Source organism: Cricetulus griseus, chromosome 7 (assembly GCF_003668045.3).
Source record: "Cricetulus griseus strain 17A/GY chromosome 7, alternate assembly CriGri-PICRH-1.0, whole genome shotgun sequence".
In the NCBI taxonomy this organism is placed as follows: domain Eukaryota; kingdom Metazoa; phylum Chordata; class Mammalia; order Rodentia; family Cricetidae; genus Cricetulus; species Cricetulus griseus.
This window is the reverse complement of record NC_048600.1, coordinates 83632034-83646461: the sequence shown is the minus strand read 5'-3', so window position 1 is coordinate 83646461 and position 14428 is coordinate 83632034. Positions and strand designations below refer to the sequence as shown.

The 14428-nt window shown below is 45.7% G+C and overlaps 1 protein-coding gene across 2 annotated transcripts in view; it reads left to right on the top strand.

The window, feature by feature from the left end:
• Chrnb1 (cholinergic receptor nicotinic beta 1 subunit) overlaps positions 1–13777 on the top strand; it is a 14716-nt gene extending 939 nt beyond the window's left edge. Inside the window, exons 3-11 of one of the 2 annotated variants that reach the window (XM_035447978.1) lie at positions 328–372; positions 1087–1196; positions 1327–1435; positions 1703–1850; positions 2830–3039; positions 10669–10892; positions 12223–12395; positions 12736–12883; positions 13149–13777. In XM_035447978.1, coding sequence (XP_035303869.1) covers positions 328–372; positions 1087–1196; positions 1327–1435; positions 1703–1850; positions 2830–3039; positions 10669–10892; positions 12223–12395; positions 12736–12883; positions 13149–13289 — 1308 coding nt within the window. In that variant the 3' untranslated portion in view covers positions 13290–13777. The remainder of the gene's footprint in view (positions 1–327; positions 373–1086; positions 1197–1326; positions 1436–1702; positions 1851–2829; positions 3040–10668; positions 10893–12222; positions 12396–12735; positions 12884–13148) is intronic. The other variant, XM_035447980.1, reaches the window with a different exon arrangement.
• The last annotated feature ends 651 nt before the right edge of the window (positions 13778–14428 follow it).

Below are 14428 nucleotides of genomic sequence, written 5' to 3'. Positions count from 1 at the left end.
CGTGGCCGTGTTGGATCCCAGCAGGGTCCAGCAGAGCTTGGTGCTCAAGGAGTCCAGGAACCTCCCTGGGCGGAGATTCAGGGTTGTGTGGACTGGACACTGTGGTCCGTGGCTGAACCAGAAGGTAGAAGGCAAGGAAAGCAGGTGTCAAGATCTGGTGTTTCGAGGCAGAGGCGGGGCTGACACCCACGCAACTTCTACCAGATAGGGTTTGCACCCAAGAAGGTGCAGCTTAGAGAAAGGGGTAGATGTCTGTGAGAAAGTGACGCCCGAGCCCAGGTTTCTTCCCACCTCATTTCATTTCTTCCTTAAAATTTTCCCTTCTAGAACGAGAAGGATGAAGAAATGAGCACAAAAGTGTACTTAGACCTGGTATGGAGACCCCGTGGGTTAGGGAAGGGCATCCCGCCACCTTTATATTATATCCACCTGGAATGCTCAGCCCAGTAAGATTTTTTTTTGCATAGTGACTTCATAAAACACATATATAATAACTGAAACCGAAGCTTATATAAACAATTCCTTCCTGGTTGTTTAAAACACAAGTTTGGTGTCACTAATTCAAATTCTCATCCTTTAAAGGGCCGTGAACTGCAGTTTTAAAACTACTGTAGTAGAGGATGGCTAATACAATCTCTTCAATTACTTTTTAATTTGTTTTATATGTATGGATGATTTGCTTGAATATCTGTCTGGGCACCACATGCATGTCTAGTGCCTGCAAAAGTCAGAAAAGAGCATCTGATCTCCCGGAACTGGAGTTACAGGTGGTTGTGATTTCCTTGTAGGTGCTGGGAATCAAACCTGGGTCCTCTGGAAGAGTAGCCAGTACCGTTACCACTGAGTCAACTCTCCAGGTCCCCCTTTGGTTTCAGAGACTGAAAACATAGAGTTCAGTGCAGGGGGAAGGAAACTAGTTGGTGTGAATCCAAGAGAATGAAGGCAGAGCCAGAACCCTTTCCCCTTGACCCACAGGCCAGGCCTGAGCCACTCCCCTTTGCACCCTTGTCCCGGGCACTCTCTCAGACACCCCAAATCTCTCCCTGGCCTCTAGCTTGAACAACCCTTTAGCTTCTGCTTCCCTAGGAGTGGACAGACTACAGGTTAAGCTGGGATCCTGCAGAACACGATGGCATCGATTCTCTCCGCATCACCGCTGAATCCATTTGGCTCCCAGACGTGGTGCTGCTGAACAAGTAGTCTTTCCAAAGGGGAGAAGAGGGAGGGGTGGGGGCCCGAGGGGGGTGAGGGAGGGTAATGTGTCATGGTGGGGGAGGCCTCAGAGGACAGATCCAGATCCCATATGAAGAGATCGCTTTCCTGCAGCAATGACGGAAATTTTGACGTTGCTCTGGACATTAATGCCGTGGTATCCTTCGAGGGCTCTGTGCGCTGGCAACCCCCTGGCCTGTATCGCAGCAGCTGCAGCATCCAGGTTTCCAGGCTTTGTCTGTTCTCAAGACTTCCTCACTCCCCAGCTACTCCCAATCCTGTGTCATAAGTCCTCCTGACCTTCACCTCTCTTTAGCCCTGACTGTCCATTGCCCTGCACACTTTCTTTGGTTTTAAGTCTTCCATGGAGATCCTCTGCCTTTTCCCTGATGACCTCTTCTCTTTTGTAACCTGCATCCAATGACCTCCCAAACTTCCCTAGTCCTTACTAGCCCTCTGGCATCTCCAGTGTCTTCCCCTTTCCATTCAGGTCACCTACTTCCCCTTTGACTGGCAGAATTGCACCATGGTGTTTAGTTCCTACAGCTATGACAGCTCTGAGGTCAGCCTGAAGACAGGCTTAAGTCCTGATGGGCAGGAGACACAGGAAATCTACATTCATGAAGGAACCTTCATTGGTGAGTAGGCGTGGTTCTCACATCCAAGGCTGGTAAACAGGCTCTGTTATCGATGCTCAGTGCAATCTGCTGGGGTCAGCAAGGTGGGGATGATTATCAGCATTGCAAATAGGGAAACTGAAGCCAAGTGCCTTTAATGCCAGCCAGCTTGAAAAGCTGAGGTAGGAGGATTGCTGCATATTCAAGGCCAGCCTAAATTATGTTCAGAGACTCTGATTGTTTGTCTTTCTTTTCCTTTTTTTTATTTGGGGGAGGGGGGTTTGCAACGGGGTTTCTCTATATAATAACCCTGGCCGTCCTGGAACTTGATCTGTAGACCAGGCTGGCCTCGAACTCACAGAGATCCACTGCCTCTGGCTCCTGAATGCTGGCTTTAAAGGTATGCACCACTACCACCTGGCTGAGATCCTGATTTTTCAAACAGACGAAAAGCACATACCACACACAGGGGAGATGAGATGACTCAGTTATAAAATCTCTTGCAGTGTAAACCTGACAACCTGGATTCGATCCCTGGAACCTACAGTGGAAGGAAAGAACTCCCAAAAGTTGTCCTCTGACCTTCGAATTCACATTGTGTCATGTACACACACACACACACACACACACACACACACACACACACACAAATAATAATAATAATAATAATAAAATAATATTAAAAACAAACAGAAGCCGGGCGGTGGTGATGCATGCCTTTAATCCCAGCACTCTAGAGGCAGAGGCAGGCAGATCTCTGTGAGTTCCAGACCAGCCTGGTCTACAAGAGCTAGTTCCAGGACAGCCTCCAAAGCCACAGAGAAACTCTGCTTCGAACCACCCCCCCCCATAAAAAAAACAGAAAAACAAAACAAATATGGAAATTGAGACTTGTTTAAGTTTATTAGAGATGGGTTGCCTAGCAGTGTGCTATACTAGGCACTAACTAGGACAGCTACCACACCTACTTGTGTTTACCTCTTCTCCCTGCCCCCTCCAGAGAACAGCCAATGGGAGATTATCCACAAACCTTCTAGGTTAATCCAACGACCAGGGGATCCTAGAGGAGGGAAGGAAGGACTTCGTGAGGAAGTTACCTTCTATCTCATTATTCGACGGAAGCCTCTCTTCTACCTGGTCAATGTCATTGCACCATGCATCCTCATCACTCTCTTGGCCATCTTCGTCTTCTACCTCCCGCCAGATGCAGGTAAACAGAAAGAGGTTCCAGCTCTCTGTATCATTAGCCTAGCCTTTCCTTTCTCACCTTTAGTCCAGGTTAGTTTTTTGTTGTTACTGTTGTTTGTTTGTTTGTTTGTTTTTTATGTGTTCATGAAACTAGGTGGTGGTAGCATATGCCTTTCATCCCAGCATTTGGGAGGCAGAGGCAGGCAGATCTCTGTGAGTTTGAGGCCAGCCTGGTCTACAGAGGAAGTTTCAAGACAGCCAGGGCTACACAAAGAAACCCTGTCTCAATCCCCTCAAAAAAGGTGTGTGTGGAGTGTGTGTGGTGTGTGTGTGTGTGTGTGTGTGTGTGTGAGTGTGTGTGGGGGTGTGGTGTGTGTGTGTGTGGGTGTGTGTGTGGGGTGTGGGTGTGTGTGGTGTGTGTGGGGTGTGTGTGGGGGTGTGGGTGTGTTGGTGTGGGTGTGGGGGGTATGGGGGTTGTGAGGGGGTGGGGCTGGGTGTGTGTGGGTGTGGGTGTGTGCCCATGCACGTGCACTCATAAAAGCTCATGTAGGTCAGAAGTGTGGCATTGGATCCCTTGCAGGTGGAGTTCCAGGCATTTGTGAACCTCCTGAGGTGGGCCCTGGGATTTGAACTTCAGTCCTCTTGATAGAGCAGTGGCCTAGTTTGCTTTTTTGTAGCTGTGATAAAAATACTTAGCAAAACCAACTTATGGGAGGAGAGGGTTATAGTTCATCATTGAGATGAGCCAAGGCTGGAGCACAAGCTGGGAAATGAAGCACAACCCATGAAGGAACATTGCATATTGGCTTGCTTCCTCTGACCTAATCAGCGTCTTTCTTTTCTTTTCTGTTTTTTTTTTTGTTTTTTTTTTGTTTTTGTTTTTGTATTTGTTTTTTGAGATAGGGTTTCTCTATGTAGCTTTGTAGCCTGTCCTGGCACTCTCTCTGTAGATTGGGCTGGCCTCAAACTCATAGAAGATCTGCCTACCTCTGCCTCCTGAGTGCTGGGTGGGTACCAACACTGCCCAGCACTCAGCTACTTTCTTTATACAGTCCAGGACCACCTGCCCATAGTGGACTGGGCTCTCCTACATCAATTAGCAATCAAGAAAATGCTCCCAGACATGCCAACAGGCAATTCTTCAGCTTAAGTTCCATTTTCCCAGATGTGTTAAATTGGCAAACTGAAGCTAGTCTTGACAAGCAGTAACTGTTCTTAACCACTGAACAAACTCTCTAGTCTCCAGAATAGGTTTTCTTGACAATTCAAACCATCATGGGTTGCATATCAGCAATTCAAGGTCCCCCCCCCCCCGTATAATTGAACCCAAATACAGGCCCTGCACCTGCTCTGCTGCTGGCTTCTCCTCACCCAGTAATGTTTTCATACTTCCCTTTAGAATCCTAACCTCCCATTCATGGAGTTCTGGCATGCATGACCACCCAAATTCCAGACTAAGCTAACTTTCCTTTTTCTGTTTCCCATTCCCAGCAAATTACCTTCCACCTCCCTTCAGACACCAACTGGTGCCTTCACTGGCTGTCTCCCTGAGAAATGACAGTTGACTTTTCTCTATAAGGAAGTACAATATAGTAAGATGGTAACCATGGTCAAATTCCATAATGACTATGTGTCTGAGTTTCCTGATCAGGAAATGGGACAGCCACTGTCCCTACTGCATAGAATTATTTTGAAGATTAACTGGGTTAATAAAACTATACCCAGTACCTAGCTGGGTCTATATGAGTTTTTTGTTTGATTGGGTTTTGTTTTCTACTTTTGAGCAGTTGATGTAAGGCAATACAACTGAATTACATGCATTAATTCTAATCTTTTCAATAACCTTTCAGTTAAGTGCCAAATTGTCATTCTCTTTTATAGAGAAGAGTAAAGAAGGCAGTTAATTCATTTGTCTGGCATCACATCCAGGTCAGTACCAGTCCTATTCAGAGACCTTGCCTCTAGCGTTTTCCTCCCTGCGCTTGGGAAACTGAGGCAGGAGAATTACCAAGAGTTTGAGGCCAATGAGTATGAGGTTACCTGGAGCTTCATAAGCAAGACCCTGTCTCAAAAAAAATCCCCCAAAAAGCAAATATGAAAACAAACAAAACCCTGTATTTTCCTCATCTCTGGCATCAAGTCCTCTATCCAGAAAGGGAGAGAGAGGCAGTCTGAGAACATACTTCTAGGCCCAGCATGATGGCTCTACAGACAAGATGCTTGCTACCAAGCTGGAGGGCTTGAGTCTGATATAGAACCCACAAATTGTTTTCTGACATCTCTATGGTAAGAACATGTATACACACACATACAAGCACTCATACACACACACAAACACACACACACAGTGTTAAAAAGAAAAATAACCTACTTACAAATACAATCAGTTTCTTCTAGAACAGGGCAATCTTGGAGCCTAATATTACAGTACCAAAATAGAGTGAACTGTATAGCTTATTTATTTCAATACCTTTCATGAAGTTTGTAAGGTCTCTGGTATGACACAAGAAGAATCAGCCACTTTTGCATACTGTTTTATTTTTAGATCCTTCATATTGCTATATTGTTCTTGGAATAGCTACAGAGATTGGTCTATTCATTCATGCAACTATATCTGTGGGATTTCTGTGATATGCTAGGCACTGCAGATGCATCAGGGAATAAAAATAATAAAATAGGATTGAGAATGTAGCTCTGTGGTAAAGTGTTAGAGCGGGTATAGGTAGAGCTAGTCTACCATACAGGAAGCCCTGGATTCCATCCCTAGCACTGGGGGGAGGGAGGTGTTGATAAAGGGATATAGTTTAGTTGATAAAGGGATATGTTTACCTTGTATCCATGCATGAAGGCCTGAGTTCAATCTCCAGAACCCATATATTTTATTTTATTTTGTTTTTTTGAGACAGGGTTTCTCTGTGGCTTTGGAGGCTGTCCTGGAACTAGTTCTTGTAGACCAGGCTGGTCTGGAAATCACAGAGATCCGCCTGCCTCTGCCTCCCGAGTGCTGGGGTTAAAGACGTGCGCCACCAAAACCTGGTCCAGAACCCATACATAAACAAACAAGTAAACAAAATCACTGATCTTTCCTGGTATACGTTCTAGTGAGGAATCAGTCCATACATTGATATCTACCATCATATACTAGAAAAGGACACATTTTTGTTGTTTGTTTCGTTCTTTCAAGACAGGATTTCTCTGTAGCCCTGGCAGTCCTAGAACTCATTTTGTAGACCATGCTGGCCCTGAACTCGAAGATCTGCCTGCCTCTGTCTCCTAAATGTTGGGGTTAAAGGCGTGTGCTACCACACCTGGCTTCTCGACAAGTTCTAAAAAGGAAAATAAATTAGGAAGATGTTTGGGAAGATTAAAGTGGGGGTGGACTCCTATATATAGTAGCACTCAGAGATGGGAAAATCAAGAGTTTGAGGATAGCCGGGGCTACAGAGAGAGTTGCAGGTCATTCTCAGCCACAGTGAGATCCTGTCTCAAAAAAGGGCTAGAAGCTAGGAGGGGGTGCACACACCTTTGATCCCAGCACTTGGGAGGCAGAGGCAGGCGGATCTCTGTGAGTTCGGGGCCAGCTTGTTCTACAAACCTACACAGAAAAACCCTGACTCGAAAAATTTTTTAAAATAATTTTTAAAAGGGTGATGGCCTAGAGATGTAGCTGACATGAAAAAGTGTTTAGCTATGACACAGGAAGCCTTTGACCCCTCTCACAGAATAAACTAGGCATAGTAGCAAAACCCTGTAATCCTAGCACTTGGGATGGGAGTGAAGGTAGGAGGATCAGAAGTTCAAGGTCACCCTCTGTGCATTGTGAGCTCACAGCAAGCCTAAGATATGTGACATCTGGTCTCAAAAATCAAACGGACCCAGAGAGATGGCCTAGCTGGTTAAAGTACTTGCTGCCTAGCCTGATAATCTGTGTTTGGTCCCTGGAACCTACATGATGGAAGGAGAGCATGAGCTCTTGCAAGTTGTGTTTGTCGTCGAATTTGTGCCCACACACACATGTACATGCTTACAAACACAACCCCCAAAATAAATTAAAATGTGATGAAACGAACACAAACTCCAGATGAAAAAACCACACCAGGGGCTGCATGGCTCTTTTGATACAGGGTCTGATGTATACCAGGGTGACCCCAAATCACTACATAGCTAAGATGACCTTTAACTTCTGGTCCTCCTGCCTCTATCTCAAGAGTGCTGGAATCACAGGCATGCATTGCCACACCAGTTTTTGGGGTGCTGGCTGGGGTTGATCCTAGTGCTTCCTGCATGCTAGGGTAGCACTCTGCCAACAGAAATTCATCCTCAGCCTCAGAGACCACAACTTTTTTTGTTTTGGTTTGGTTTTTGGTTTATTGAGACAGGGCTTCTCTGTGTAGCCTTGGCTGTCCTGGAACTCACTCTGTAGACCAAGATGGCCTGGAATTCACATAGGTCCCCCTGCCTGTGCTTCATGAGTGCAGGAATTAAACAGAGTGAGTTCCAGACAGCCGAGGCTACACACAGAAACTCTGGGGGGATGGGGGGAGAGGTAGAGGAGGGACAGGTGAAGCTGGGAATGGTGGTACACATCTTTAATCCCAGCACTCAAGAGGCAGAGAGAGGCAAATATTAGTGAGTTTGAAGATAGCCTGGGCTACAATAGTAAGTTCCTGGCCAGTCCAGCTACATGAGACCCTATCTTTAAAAAGAAAAGAAGTTTTCAAGCTAGCTCAGCTAGTAAAGGTGCTTGCTACTAAGCCTGATGACCTGAGTCTAATCCTCTTATGACAGAAGAAGAGAACCAGTTCTTTTTTTTTTTTCTTCCAAGACAGGGTTTCTCTTTGTAGCCCTGGCTATTCTTGAATTCACAGAGATCCACCTGCCTCTGCCCTCCTGAGTGCTGGCGTTAAAGGCGTGTGCCACTACTGCCTGGCTTGAGAACCTATTCTTGAAAGCTGTCCTCTGATAGCCACTCATGGACCATGGCTCTTGCTCTCCCATTTATGCTCATGTGTGTGTGCACACACACGTGTACACACGCATACGCACAAAATAAATAAAATATAGTAAAATTTTAAGAAATGGATAAAATGCGGTTAAGCAAAAGAGCCAATGAAAAGGGAGTGGTTGATTTTAAGGAGGCAGAGGATGGCCTTCATATTTCTGGTGGAAGAACATGCCGTAGGAGATAGTTCAAAGGCCCTCATGTGGAAGGGTGCCTACATTCACAAAATAGGAAGGCTAAACAAAAATAAAAGGTGGAGATGGTGGTGCACCCATAATCCCAATACTTGGGAGACTGAGGCAAGGGGATCAGTCTGGGAGATATATATATATATATATATATATATATATATATATATATATATAGTTCCAGACCAGCCTGAATACAGTGTGAGGCCCCATCTCAAAAGAAGAACACAGTAAGTGTGGTAGTGCACATCTTTAATTCTAACACTAGAGCCCTGAGCTCAGGAGCAGCCTGAGCAACACAGCAAATAATAAATCTGAAAACAAACACAAAAGGTACTTTTTCAGATGAAATATCATTGCACCTTAAGATCCCACTCTGAAGTGAAGTGTGGTGGCACACGCCTTTAATTCCAGCTCCCCTCCCTTCCCCCACACCTCCTACCACCACCACTGCCAGACAGAGGCAGGTGGATCTCTGAGTTCGAGGCTAGTCTGGTTTATATAGTAAGCTCCAGCCTAGCCAAGGCTACAGAGCGAGACCCTGTCTTAAAAAAAAAAAAAAAAAAAAAAAAAGGGCTGGGTGGTAGTGGCGGACACCTTTAGTCCCAGTACTCTGGAGGCAGAGGCAGGTGGATCTATGTGAGTTCCAGGCCAGTCTGGTCTACAGAGCAAGTTCTAGGACAGGCTCTAAACTTATAGAGAAACTTTGTCTTTAAAAACCATTAAAAAAGGAGGAGGGTGGGAGGAGAAATAACAGTAGGCGCCTCCTGTCTAAAACCCAGCATAGGGCAGGGATGGGGCTAAGTCTGGGGAGCCCTAGAACTCATTGCCTGCTTAGCCAGTTGTTGAGCTCCAGGTCCAATGAGAGACCCTGCCTCAAAAAATAAGGTAGGTGAGCACAGTAGATGACACCCAACAACAACTTCTGCCCCCCTCATGAAAGATTATATACAACACACACACATATTAATAAAAATAACACTTCTGAAGGTAAAAATGGAGAAAGCAAACATAATTTAATAGTAAAGGGGGAAAGGGTATCAAGTTAGGGAACTAGTAAGAAAAGTTATAGAAAATGGTTATAGTATTCTCTCTGTCTGTCTCTGTCTGTCTCTCTGTCTGTCTCTCTGTGTCTCTCTGTGTCTCTCTGTCTCTCTCTCTCTCTCTCTCTCTCTCTCTCCCTCTCTCTCTCTCTGTGTGTGTGTGTGTGTGTGTGTGTCATTTTAAGGCAGAATTTTTTTGGGGGGAGTTTCAGGACAAGGTTTCTCTGTGGCTTTGGAGACTGTCCTGCAACTAGCTTTTGTAGAGCAGGCTGGTCTGGAACTCACAGAGATCTGCCTGCCTCTGACTCCCAAGTGCTGGGGTTAAAGGCGTGCGCCGCCACCACCACCCGGCTTAAGACAGAATTCTATGTAGATCAGGCTGGACTTGAACTCAATATGTAGTTGAAGCTAGCTGGCATTGAACTCCTGATCCTCCTGCCTCTACCACCAAAGTGCTAGGATTGCTGTAATACCATGCTAGGCCTAATTTGCTTTATACGTTAGGGAGATAATAATGTGGTAGCTATATCTAAGCCTTCTTTTAAAACGTGTGTGTGTGTGTGTGTGTGTGTGTGTGTGTGTGTGTGTGTGTGTGTGTGTTACTGAGAATTGAATCCAGGGCCTTAAGCATGCAAGCAGGGCAAGCACTCTACTAATTCATTTGGATCCCCAGCCCTGTACAGCCCTCCCTGTTTGCCTCACTAAGTAGGCAAGGTGGTCTTGAATTCATTCTGTATCCAGAAGCAGGCTTTGCACTTGCACTCCTCCTGCCTCAGCCTTGAGAGTAGTTGGGATACAAGACTGTGCCAAGCCCATCTAGAACAGCTTTGATAGTGAGGGAATTAGGATGCTGAGAGCTTAAGTTTGGGATGTCTGTTAGATATTCAACAGAAAAGTTGAGTAGGCATTTGGATGTAAACCTGAAGTACAGAGGAAGTTTAGGCTGGAGGAACAAACATCAGAGAGATTTGCATACAAATTACTTTCCCCTAAACCTGTCTTAGGTTGGAAACATGACCATTAATTATGCCTTAGAGTCTTACTTCTGGTATATAATAATCCTTTGGATAGTGTGTTGGCCCACGCCTTTAATCCCAGCACTTGCAAGACCGAGGCAAGAGGATCTATGTGAGTTTGAGGCCAGCCAGGGCTACACATTAAGTTCCAGGACAGCCAGGTCTACACAGCGAGTCCTTGTTGCAATAATAAGGGGGGTTGGAGAGATGGCTCAGTGGCTAAGAGCACTGACTGCTCTTCCAGAGGACCTCCGTTCAATTCTCAGCACCCACATGGCAGCTCACAACTGCTTGTAACTCCAGTTCCAGGGGATCTAACCCTCACACCAATGCACCTAAAGAGAATTTTGATAAATTATTTTTAAAAAATGACTAATCCTGCTTTCTCCTCTGCTTTCTAAGGAGAGAAGATGGGGCTCTCAATCTTCGCCCTTCTGACCCTGACTGTGTTTCTGCTGCTGCTGGCAGACAAAGTGCCGGAGACCTCCCTGGCAGTCCCCATCATTATCAAATATCTCATGTTCACCATGATCCTTGTCACTTTCTCAGTAATCCTTAGCGTTGTGGTCCTCAACTTGCACCATCGCTCACCCCACACCCACCAAATGCCCTTTTGGGTCCGCCAGGTAAGAGAGATCTTCTCCAACCTGTCTTACTTCCTGATTTTACAATCAACCAGGTGTGGGAACGATGAGGCTAGACTGGGCTACACAGTAAGACTCTGTCAGCAAATGACATAAATAAATAAATATAAATAAATAAATAGAATAAAAGGAAGGAAGAGCACCCTTGTGTTTGACTTTGTGTGCAAAAGCTGCTCCACCCACCAGACTGGACTTGACTTTGCAGACCTTAAGGAGAACTACGGCTGGCATAGTGTAAGTGCAGAAGCCTGCTCGATGGTGAAGCATTACACAATTCACTTTACCTTCCCATCCTAATCTCTTCATAGATCCAACAGGCCAGTCATCCATTCTGCTCATTTAGAGACCCAGGGAAACAGTCTCAGGAACAGATGCCACCAGAGTAGAAGACTTTTGAACCCTTAATTTTTCAGGCTAGGGCATTGGTGGCGCACGCCTTTAATCCCAGCACTCAGGAGGCAGAAGCAGGCAGATCTCTGTGAGTTCGAGGCCAGCCTGGTCTACAGAGTGAATGCCAGGATAGGCTCCAAAGCTATATAGAGAAACCCTGTCTCGAAAAACAAACAACAACAAAACAACAAACAACAAAAAGAAAAATTTTCAGGCTACCTCCCAGCCTGTTAAAGAGCTTTTTTGTTTCGTTTTCAAGACAGGGTTTCTCTGTATTCCCCTGGCTGTCCTGGAACTCAACTGTAGACCAGGCTGGCCTCAAATTCAGATATCCACCTGCCTCTGCCTCTCAAGTGCTGAGATTAAAAGTGTGAGCTACCACTCCCAGCCTAAAATAGCTCTTCTTTTAAAAAATGATAATGTTATGTGTATGAATGTTTAAATGTTTCCCCTGTGTGTATGAATATGCACTACTGTATGTGCCTGGTGCCTGAAGAGCATCAGATTCCCAGGACTGGACATGCATACAGATACTTATATGCCACCATGCAGTGCTGGAAAACAAACCAGGGTCCTCTGGAACAGCAGTCAGTGCTCTTAACCACTAAGTCATCTCTCCAACCCTCACTAAAAGTCTTTTAAGCAGCCGTGCCATGGTGGCACGTGCCTTTAATCTCACCCTTCAGGAGGGAGAGGCAGGCAGACCTCTGAGTTTGAGGCCAGCCTGGTTACAAGTCAGTTCCAGAACAGCCAGGGCTACACAGAGAAACCCTGTCTTTTGTAAACTGTGCAGTTGCGATTCTGTCTGTAGCTCAATGGGTTCATGAGTACACATGCACGAGAATGGACTCATGAACTAGTAATAGCTGCTTCCCTGGTGGTTTGCAAGCATTAAACCCTCTGCAATATGCTACTTCTACAGATCTTCATTCACAAGCTCCCTCCATACCTGGGTCTGAAAAGGCCCAAACCCGAGAGAGACCAACTGCCTGAACCACATCACTCTCTTTCTCCAAGAAGTGGCTGGGGCCGAGGAACCGATGAGTATTTCATCCGGAAGCCTCCAAGTGATTTTCTTTTCCCTAAACTTAACAGGTAAGACTTACACTCATCAGTCACTTGGGCAAGGGAGAACTACAGCTCCCAGAAGACTGTGGGAAAGTTCCAGCAGCTAGTGTGGTCTACTAGCATCATGGGAGTTGTAGTAGCCCTGCTGCTGCTTGCTTTTCGAGAAGATGGCATTTTAAAGCTTAATGAACCAGAAATTTGCAAAAGTCTGGAGAGGTCGGTCCTGGCGGGGAGATCAGGAAGGGCTTTCTCAGGTTTTGAGAACTACCAGGCTGTTGGAGGAGGCAGCTGAAGCAGGGTCTAGGCTACCGAAACTGCTTGTTCTCTTTGTACCCAGTGTGTGGCTAAACAGTCCCTTCTCTTACAGGTTTCAGCCTGAATTATCTGCCCCGGACCTGCGACGATTTATCGATGGCCCAACACGGACTGTGGGTCTGCCTCAGGAGCTCCGCGAGGTCATTTCTTCAATCAGTTACATGGCCCGACAGCTGCAGGAACAGGAGGACCACGACGCAGTGAGTCTAATGAGGTTGGAGCCCGCAGGCCCCACCTCAAGCTCCGCCCTCAGCAGTCGCTTCCATTTGTGATTGGAAATGTGCTTGGTTTTGTACCTCCTCCTGCTTTCCAACTGGCTCTTTACTTTCTTACCTGGTTCTTGGGCTAATTGCCTTTTTCTCTGATTCCAAATAGCTGCTATACCTTGGCAGGAATCCGTAAGAGGTGGGCTTTCCAGGATTTCGGCCCTGGAACTTTATTTATTTTTTTTCTGTCTTCCCTTAGCTGAAGGAGGACTGGCAGTTTGTGGCCATGGTTGTGGATCGTCTTTTCCTGTGGACATTCATCGTTTTCACGAGCGTCGGGACCCTGATCATTTTCTTAGATGCCACGTACCATTTGCCTCCTCCAGAACCTTTTCCTTGAAGACCGGAGGGCCATTTTTGTCAAGAGTTGCCGGTGCTCTCAAGCTGTAGCTACTTGCTTCTTAACCCCTGTAACGATCTAGTTTCTGGGAAGGCCCGGAAGTGGGACTTGGGCTGGGCAGGTGCCTTGAACCCACCTGAAATGTCCTCATTATTTAGGGTTTCATCCTTCTGGGTTTTTGTTTTGGTTGTTTTTGAGAGTCTCACTCTGTGGTCCAGGCTAGCTGGAACTATGTATCCCAGGCTGGCCTCAAACTCCCAGCAATGTTACTTCCTGAGCCAGCACACTTGGATTTGGATTCTTGAAGCTACACTGAATGTCACAGCTTGGCTCTCTAATGAAATAGAATTATAAGTAGTAGGTTGTAAACCCTTTGAGGATAGGAAATGTGTTGGTTACTGTAATGCCCCTAGCAATGTATACAGGACCTAGCCTATTTATTTAATGAAGAGAGGGAAATAAATTCTGGAAGGAAATTCTGCCTACAACTGAATGTTGTAATTAATCATTTTTGTCAATTTTTAACTTTCTATAATTTATTTTTTTGTTTAGACTAAAAAGGTATTTCTACAAGGTTTGCATTTGCAATGAGGAAACATTAAAAACAAAACAAAACAAAAAACTGTTCAAGATCCAGGAGTCTTAATCCCAGCATTTCGGAGGCAGAAGCAGGCAGATCTCTGTGAGTTAGAGGCCAGCCTGGTCTACAGAGCAAGTTCCAGGACAGCCAAAGCTACACAAAGAAACCTGTTTTGAAAAACAAAACAAAAAAAGATCCAAGAGTGGTGATGAATGACTGTAATCCCAGAATTTGAAAGATAGAGGCAAGGGGATTACTACAAATTCAAGGCCAAAATCTGCTATATATTGAATGCAAGACCAGTCTAGATTATGAGGGAGAGAGGGAGAGGGAGAGGGAGATGGGGGAGAGGGAGAGAGAGAGAGAGAGAGAGAGAGAGAGAGAGAGAGAGAGAGAGAATCTCATTCAAGCCAGGCATAGTGGCTCATACTTAGAATCCCAGCATCGGAAGGCTAAGGCAGGATTTCTGTGGGTTCAGTTAGGTTAGGCTATAGATGGAGACCCTGTCTCACACACACCTTATTCAAGTTCTACTTTTGACACACAAACCACTACTCAA